Source organism: Gossypium raimondii, chromosome 11, assembly GCF_025698545.1.
Source record: "Gossypium raimondii isolate GPD5lz chromosome 11, ASM2569854v1, whole genome shotgun sequence".
NCBI lineage: Eukaryota > Viridiplantae > Streptophyta > Magnoliopsida > Malvales > Malvaceae > Gossypium > Gossypium raimondii.
Genome location: NC_068575.1, coordinates 33,943,578 through 33,952,855, shown reverse-complemented (window position 1 = coordinate 33,952,855; position 9,278 = coordinate 33,943,578). Strand labels below are relative to the sequence as shown.

The 9,278-nt window shown below is 37.4% G+C and overlaps 1 protein-coding gene and 1 non-coding gene across 3 annotated transcripts; one reads left to right on the top strand and one right to left on the bottom strand.

The window, feature by feature from the left end:
- Positions 1-354: 354 nt before the first annotated feature.
- Positions 355-5,358, top strand: LOC105804141 (uncharacterized protein At4g38062). 2 transcript variants are annotated; one of them, XM_012636629.2, is made up of 2 exons: positions 355-575; positions 1,127-5,358. In XM_012636629.2, exon 2 carries the CDS (start codon positions 1,157-1,159, stop codon positions 5,123-5,125), a length of 3,969 nt encoding a protein of 1,322 aa, XP_012492083.1. In that variant the 5' UTR covers positions 355-575; positions 1,127-1,156; the 3' UTR covers positions 5,126-5,358. The 2 variants fall into 2 exon arrangements, with proteins under 2 accessions (XP_012492083.1, XP_012492082.1); XM_012636628.2 differs by having other exon boundaries at positions 1,102-5,358.
- A 459-nt stretch (positions 5,359-5,817) lies between these two features.
- On the bottom strand, positions 5,818-5,935 carry LOC128035091 (U5 spliceosomal RNA). Its single transcript, XR_008191495.1, has one exon. It is a non-coding gene; the product is annotated as a U5 spliceosomal RNA (small nuclear RNA).
- Between the last annotated feature and the right edge of the window lie 3,343 nt (positions 5,936-9,278).

Genomic DNA, 9,278 nt, shown 5'->3' with positions numbered 1-9,278 from the left:
ATTTTAATCATCATTAATGCCGCATATGGTAAATTCTGATTAACGTCATATACCACCGAATTCTTTAACACCGTTATAAAAATTAGACTAAATCAAATAACGAAATGATAATTTATATACCAAAATAAGACAAGAAAGAATTTTAGATACCAAAGTGGAAAAACAGGTATAGTTCGGGGCGAAAATAAGCATTAACCCTGTATATTATATAATAATTCTTTTTAAAAATAATTAAAAATTAAATCTGATAGATTTTAATACATTAATTTATGAGCGATTTAAAAAGCCCTTTGTCCAACCCTGAACCCAATTTGGACTCCCTAACGGCTAGTCCATTTTCAAAATTTCCCCGTAGAGGGCATACACCGTGAACTCTCCGTCCAAGTAATTTAAAATTCCCCACTCTCCCTAACGGCTCTCTCTGCACCACTTTCTCAGTCATTCCTTTTCCTTTATTTTTCCCATATTTTCTCTTTGTATGTTTAGTAAATGCGGAGAACCAGAAGATCGCCGAAGGAAGTAAAACTTGCAGTCAAGCCTCCTCAAATGGCTAATCTATAATCCCAAAACTAAAGGTACTTCTTTGGGTCTTTTGAGTTATTTTTTTCCGCTATATTTAATTTGAAACTAAAAATAACTCAAGAATGTTTAAAATAAGTGACCAGAATGATGGCTTTTCCCCCCTTTGGCTGAATCCTCGTGGGGTAATTACTAATTTGTTGTTGCACTGCGAAGTTTTCTTTAAAAATCTTTGTATCTTGGTGTTACGGGGCTTTAGGGTTTTAGGTATTTGGAATTATTTTTTATTTTAACGTTTCATTTTGTTTTCGTTTTGCTGCTCTGTTTGTTTCCCCGGAAAAGTAGAGAAAATAAAACGACATTAGGTCTTGGATTTTCTTCAGAAAATAAAATATATTTCAGTTTAAAGTGAGGGTTTTCTGCATTTTAGAGGAATTCTGGCGGATAATACTAATTATATGCTTATTTAAATATTTCATGAGTAATAAATACAGCAATTCTTTTGCTTATTTACGAGCGATTATCTTTGGGACATAATGTTAAACTTGTTAGCTAAAATATCTGTGTTTTGCTTACGAACAGATCTAATTTAAGAAGAGGTTTTCAGGAAAAAAAAGAAAAGAAAAAAGAAAGGGCAATGGAGAAGGTTTATGAAGAGCTAGAGAAAGTCAAATTTGAGAACGAGAAGCTAAGGTCAGATTTAAAAAGCAAAGCTGAATTGTATGAGCACTTGAAGAAGTTCCAGAATGAGCAGTCAACAAAGCTCCACGAAGCGAGTTCAAAAATCGAGAAGCAGGCGCAACAACTTCTTGAAAAAGAGGAAGAAATCTCAGTGGTGACTCGAGCTAATGAAGATCTTAAATGCAATCTGAAAGAGAAAGAATCTATCATCAAGCATTTGAATGCTGCCAATGATAAGCTGAGAGCCGAGCGTGATGGGAAGAATCAGAAATGGGAGCAGGAAAATGGAAGGTTGGTATTGGCTTTAGATGAGGCGAATGAGAAGAGTATAGATCTAGAGAAAAAAATGGACATGCTTAAGGCAGAGATTGAAAGCCTCAAAGCTCAATTGTCGGTTTCGCAGAAGAAGCATTCAGAAGCAGAGAAAAAGGCCAAAAATCAGAAGGACCTGAGAGAAAGAGATGATTTGCTGGTCAAAGTAGAGGAAGACATGAAGAAGGTTGAACATCAGCTAAAATGGAAGAAGGAGCAGTTTAAACACCTAGAAGAAGCACATGACAGGCTCCGAAATCAGTTCAAGGAGAGTGAGAAAGAGTGGGAGAAAGAAAAATGTACTCTGTTCGATGAGATTTCTTCGCTGCAGACAAGACTAGATTCTCAGATCCGAATTACAGGAGATCTCCAAAGCCGGTTGCAGATGTGCAACCAATCCCTGGCTCATGAAGAGACCCGAAGAAAGTACCTGGAAGTTGAAATTTCAGAGTTCAAAACACGCTTTGAAAAGTCTTTTGCTGAATGCCAGGATGCAAAGTCTCAACTGGAGTGTTTGAATTCTCAGAGGGACAAAGAAGTTGCAACTCTGAGACATGTGTTGGGCACAAAGGAGTCCTTCTATAAAGAAATGGAATATCGAGCGGGGAAACTAGAGGAAGAAAATCAGGAGTTGTTGGCTTCTTTAAAAGAACTCCAGGAAGCTAGAATTCAAGAAGCTGGAAACTCCTCTTCTCTTTCAAAACTGAAAAACAAGCTCAAAAGTGTGGAGCAGATGCACAAGGATTGTTCATCGAATCTCAGGACTAAAGAAGCTGAATGGAATTCTCAACGGGAGGAAATGATGAAGAAATTAAATGATTACAGCTCTCAGTTAAAGACTAAAGATGCTGCACTTAACGTGCTTGAGACGGAACTTGAAAGTTGCCTTTCTTCAGCCGTTCAATTGAAATTGCAGAATGAGGAGATTTCCATAATGATGGTACTATTGAAGTCGGGGATGTTTGAGGCCCAACTGAAACTTGCAAATGCTGAGGCTGAGCTTGGTCTCCATCAGAAAGAGGGGGTGGAGAATCTTTCTATTCTGAGGCAGCAACTGGAGGTGAAAAATACTGCTCTGGCCAATGCTCAGAGAGACATTACCGAAGAACGTGAGAGGACAGCAATTTTATCCAGGAAGGTTGATAACTTAGCTCAACTCGAGGATAAGCATCAGCTGATGGAGAAAGAGGTCAATACATGCAAAACAATTCTCGAGGAATCATCCAAATGTCAACTTTGGTTGAAAGAGCAAGCTTTACAGATGGAGACTGATTCAAAAGAAAAAATCAGAGAAGTCTGTGATGCTTTAGATGTGGCAAATTCTCAACTGGCAGAAGAACAGGAGAAGGTAGCATCTTTGTTAAGCAGAGTTGAATCATTGGATCTTATTGAAGGACAGCGATTCCTGATGCAGAAAGAGCTTAAGAGGTATAAAGAAAGGCTTGAGGAGGCATCTAGGTGTCAAATACACTTGGAAGAGCAAGCTTTGCAGAGGGAAACTGAATCCAAAGAGAAGCTTAGCAAAGTTTGCAATGCGCTTGAAGCAGCAAAATCTGAATTGAGTAAAGAACGAGAGAGAGCAGTGTCTTTGACGAAAAGGGTTGAATCTTTGGATCTTATTGAAGGACAGCGATTCCTGATGCAGAAAGAGCTTGAGAGGTATAAAGAAAGGCTTGAGGAGGCATCTAGGTATCAAATACACTTGGAAGAGCAAGCTTTGCAGAGGGAAGCTGAATCCAAAGAGAAGCTTAGCGAAGTTTGCAATGCGCTTGAAGCAGCAAAATCTGAATTGAGTAAAGAACGAGAGAGGGCAGTGTCTTTGATGGAAAGGGTTGAATCTTTGGATCTTATTGAAGGACAGCGATTCCTGATGCAGAAAGAGCTTGAGAGGTATAAAGAAAGGCTTGAGGAGGCATCTAGGTGTCAAATACACTTGGAAGAGCAAGCTTTGCAGAGGGAAGCTGAATCCAAAGAGAAGCTTAGCGAAGTTTGCAATGCGCTTGAAGCAGCAAAATCTGAATTGAGTAAAGAACGAGAGAGGGCAGTGTCTTTGACAGAAAGGGTTGAATCTTTGGATCACCTTGAAGAGCAGTGGCTCCAGAAACAGGATGAGGTTGAGAGATACAAGAAAATGCTTGAGGAAGCATGTAGGAGTCAAAGTCAGTTAGAAGAGCAAGTTGGGCATATGAAAAAGGAATTTGGAGAGAAACTTGAAGCAGCTTTTGATGCTTTAGAAACTGTGAAATCTGAATTGGCTAAAGAACGTGAGAGGACAGCTTCTTTAATGAAGAGGGTTGAACAGTGGGCTCTGAGGCAGAAAGACCTTGACAAGTACAAGGAGAGGTTCGAGGAGTCATTTAGGTGCCAACTTCAACTAGAAGAGAAAATTTCTCAGATTGAAAGGGACTCGGAAAGGAAACTGACAGAAGCTTGCAATGCTCTGGAGAAAGCAAATTCTGAATTGGTTGAGAAAGTTTGTAAAGGACATGAAATTGAATTTGAGTCATGGATATGGAAATCTATTTCTGAGAGATTAAAAGTTGACCTTGAAGAAAGTCGGGAATTGCGTAAACAACTAGAAGCTTCTCTTCTTGCGCAAGTAGGGGTTGGACAAGGTATCAAGAAAGAGAAAGATGACCTTATCCGTTTAACCAAAGAGAAAGATCAGGAAATTTTAAGCCTCCAACAGCATATGGTGACACTTGAGCAAGAGCTCCAAGCAAGAGAGTTAAGAGCAGTAAGTTCTGCAGAGGACAGCATTCTTCAAATCACAAGAGAACACGACAAGGTCTTGGAGGATCTTCGGAGAGAGATTGACTTGCTGGAAGAAGAATCACTCAGAAGGGAACTAGAAGGTGCTGCATATGCTCATATTGGTGCAGAGAGAAGTTTCGTGCGTGAGAAGGAGAACATTTTGCAGCTTGTAAAAGAGAAAGATGAGAGAATTGATGGTCTCATGCAGGTTGTAAGGTCAATGGAAGAGGATTTTAATGGCTCATTGAATTCCTTTTCCTCAGAGCTTACTGAGAAGCAGGAACATATTAAACTGGTCCATGAAGCTTGGGAGAAGATTGCCAGTGCTGAGATTCTGGCTAAGCTCGAAATCGAAGAGAAAAAGTTGATGATTGCGGAGTTGGAGGATGACATTCACTATATACAGGAGAAACTGTTTTCACAACAAAAATCCCTGTCTGATTCAAAGCAATTAGCATTAACTATAGAAGCTGAATTGGAAGCAAAGCATTTGGAAATGAAGAACTTGACTGATCAAATGGAGGAAAGGCTGAGAACATCAGAGGCTTCTGTTGATGAGCTTAGGACTGAAAAGGCAAATCTTCTCGAAGACATAATGAAGTTGTCTACAGAGAAAGACAATTTGGTTGGCTTTATTGGAGGCCTAAACGATAGCCTCGGTGAGTTCTCCAGTGAAGATGCTCAACTGATGGGAATCTTGGGAAGGATAGTGCAGTCTTTTGACCTCTCGGACTCAAAAGGTAGTAATGAACTTTATGACTGTCTGAAAGAGAATAAGAGGAGTCTTCCAGCTTCTCCAGCAACCAAAAAAACCAGCTCCATCTTCGAAGAAAGGTCACCATTTAGACAGCTCAACTAACCACGACTTATGAAAGAAGCTATTACTAATAGCTTGTGTGTGATTGATGGTTTTCTTTTCTTGTTTTATCCCTTCCATTAACAAAGTATCTAGAACAGTCCATGAAGTTTAAAGCATGGATCATTTCTCTTTTTCAGCTTTGTACTGTAGCTGCCACACATGATTGTTTCATTTTGAAGATTCGGTTTCTTTGTACTCTATTTCTATGGAAATGGGTAATTGTTGTTGCTTAAGTACTTCATTTTGGGAAAATAAAAGGAATTTGTTGCTTCATTAAAGACTCGTGTTTCCAGCAGCGGAGAGCAACAAAGTTTATCAAGTAAAGAAAAATGAAACTAATAATGCTATGAACCAGTTTGAATTAAGATTGTAAAGCATGGAAGTTACATTCTCCTTTCAGATGTCCTCTAGCATCTTCCTAATCCAGCAGCCTAGCCTAATTCAATCCTGGAAAATGAAACATTTTTCCCTATCGGGTGTTGAGCCACTTATGCAACAGAAGCCTATACGGTGTGACATTTCCTACAGAAAATTTAGGCTCCCATCACCAGTGCAAAAAGACAACACTACAATGGAAACACCAATTAAAAAGGGACAAGCTAGATATGCTCAAGACAAAGTGAGCCGAATTGCCACAGCAACTTCGTAGGAAGCATCGGAGAAAACAAGATTGTGGACTAGTATTGGTATGGAGGCATTCAACAAGGAATGCCCCTCCAAAAATTGGCGTATGCCGCTTAAGGTGACGAGCACACGGTATTCTTTAGTAAAAGGCGAAAGAATAGTTCGCTCTGTGCTCATCACACGGCTCCGTGAGTTTCAAGCGTTCTATGCGTTGCTTTATAAGGACGTGGAGAAGCTGTAGCTTGCTTTCTGTATGCGATGTGGGATTTCGTTTTCTGATATTTGGCTTGAATCGCTCTCCTTTTTCCTTTCTTATCCACTTACGGTGAACAAAACACACTGGGCATTGAGATAATTCAGTCAATTCACTTCGATCAATTTGGTTTCGATTTTAGATAATACAAAAAGCAGAGTAAAAGCCTAATTCTTCATGTAACTGCACTCCTTTATGTTCTGCTCTATTCTATTATTTATATGGTTCGACACACTTCTGGCCAATTTGGGTCTGTCTAATCTTTGACTTCTTTTATTTCATAGAAAACAGTTTGTGAAAATTAATTTTTGAAAAATGTGATATTTTCCTTCATTTTGATGATTTTACAGTGTTTGGTAAAATTTCCAAAAGATTCTAAAATTATAATCCTAAGTACTAAACATTCAAAAAGAAAAATTACATTATTTTATTTTTATTTAAATTAAATAATATTAATTAATTCTCATAAATACTTAATAACTATTGATGGTTAAATATAATTTAAATTACATAAACAAACATGTGCATGTAACATCTCTTTTAAATACATTAATTGAGCAATATTAAAAGCAATTGTAAAATATTGATTTGGTTCAAACAACAAAACCATGACTATTGAAACACCAAACTTAAGAATAAACTCGTGGCCATGAATATGACTTCTCAATCTCAAAGATACCACCATCACACTCCATTTGTTTCATTTCAATCTTTATCATTTCTATAAAAAGACATATCTTTCACTGCCTTCGAGCCAATATTATCAGTTCAATCTAATATTTTGAACAATGACAACACTACTGACTATTCTTTGGAGACTTTGGTGAATCAATGAAAGAAAATTAATTTTGTCATGTTTGGGAGTGAACCAAGCTGCACTTCATGTGATAGTAGCTGTACCTACATCATTTTTGGCAAAGAGAGCAAGCAAGAAGATGAGTAATTTTCAGGTTTTGGTTTCTCTAATGGGTATGAAGATAATCACAACTTCATATTGAGTCCTAACACCAATAATGGAGGCTAAAATGTTAAAATTTAAACAATCCCACCCATTTTAGCTACTTCATAAAAAATATATGCTAAAACCAACATAAACACACATATCCATTGCATCAAGTTTCATGGTTATAGTCCTATTGAACAAACAAAAGAGCTAATTAACCATAACCCAATGGTTCACTGTAATTAAGCTACTGCTAGAGTATAGGAATCTTACTCCGACTCTTTAAGTACCCAAGAAAAAATTTAACAAACATGATTTAAATACATCCACATTCGACATTCCCTCTCAAGTTAAATGGAACATATTTAACATGATTTCATGAGACCTAAATTTTTAGGTCACAAACATCCAGCCAGCAAGGAAACCAAAATGATTTTGCATTTAAACAGAGCGTAAATGAGATTTCATGAGCACAAATCCTCTCGTTTCTAGCTAATTCAGGCCTAAATTTCTTCTTATTATCGTTTCAATAGTATAATCAATTACGCAAGTAAAGCTATTACTTCCCAAAAGTTCTAATGGAAGTATAACATTGAGGTATAAAATCCAAAGAAGGATGTGTGAATTGCAATTAAAGCCAGAAACATGAACTGATTATGGTTCATTTCGCTATAATTATTTAAGCATCTAAATGCTTTGAGCATTATTTTGTCACCCAATTCAATAAAAAAAAAAAGGATAATATTTGAAATAGCATTGCTTTTTCTTTTTCCTACTAAAACCCATCAGCTTTTTTGAAGGCCAAATACATTCATCTGGTAGAAGTGAAAAAGTACAGGAGTGTTATTTGCTATGAAGGCAATGTAGAAGTCAGTAATGTCAAATGGTAACAAGGTCTACTAATTGCTTAAATTGTTTTAATCAAAATTCAAATGGCATAAAAAAGATGAAGGCAGGCTTTAACCAAGACACAATCAATCATTTAAAGAAAATACAAAACTTGAAATAAACCGAATCCAGAAACCCAGAAATTATAGATATAACAGACATCTCAAAAAGAAACAAATAAAATAATCCAAATTGAAATGGGTATTTAGATTAGAAGAGGTCACAGGGAAATTGAGAGGATAATGAAGAGAAGAATGCACCGAGATTGTACCAAAATCGAGATATCTCAACGCGTTTTGATTTGTTTAATGTCGTCGATGAGAGAAGGGATGATGGTGCCACCGTAGCTGGTGAAAGAAAGGGAGAAAAGCAAGATGATTCTGTGAAAAGAACATGAAACAAACGGACGCTTCTTGAATTCAACCTTTGCTCGGACTTGGGTGTGTGTCTGTGGTTCAACAGGTATATTTCACTTTTTTTTTTTAAAGTTTTTCCATGTATTTGGATGTCTGCGGCTATGAACTCGGTTACTTCAAAATGCGAGTAGTCAGAGTAGTATTCATGTTAATATTGTTGTACTTATTGTTAACTCACTGGATCCATTCTTCCAACAGAAACTAACCAAGCTATTAAGCAGCAGCTTTTAAATTTTGTAAGATCTTTGGGTATTGCATGTCGATTTAAGCATAGCTACTGGCTCAAATATCATTTGATATAGGAGACTAGCACTGCTTTGTTTCTGGCAAGCTCATCAGCAAAACTGAAGTCTGGTTCCAATCTGTTCTCTTCAAATGGGGTCTCTCTCTCATAATTCGATCTTCCACAACTACCACACTTCTGGGGCACGCTTAGATGACGAATTCGTTAGCTGGTTGATTTGTATTATATTTAGGAATCTTATTCTACTGAAACTGGTTTCTTGTAATGCTTCATGGTAACTGTTTTCCTGACCATTGCTGTGACATAAATCAATTGATATTGACTACTATGTTCATGTTACCGGTATGGTTTTATAATAAATATAAAAGAACAGAAGTGCAGGTGCTGTCCTGTCTGGAGTAGTACTTTTGTGTCAAGGTAAGAGGACCTTATTGTAAACTGTAAACTTCCAATGATGGATGTTGATTTCAGGGTGATCAATCTCTAAAAGACGGTTTGGTATATATGTGAGTTCATGGCTCCTCACATCTTTTTCCCTCCAATAAAGGGTTACCGTCCGTAGTGACATATCCACATTAACCCATAATTCATCCACCTATGCCTCACAAACAGAAGAGAGTCAACGGCTTCAACTCAATTTGAGCTGAGTGAAATTCCTGACACTCACACAGCTCGAAGGATGCAGAGAAAGTGAGCATACCTATCAAATCGCTATGGCTTCCTCCAATTACAAGACAGAAGCTACTAAAAACCCCAACCTTTTTGAAACTAAATTGGAATGGGGG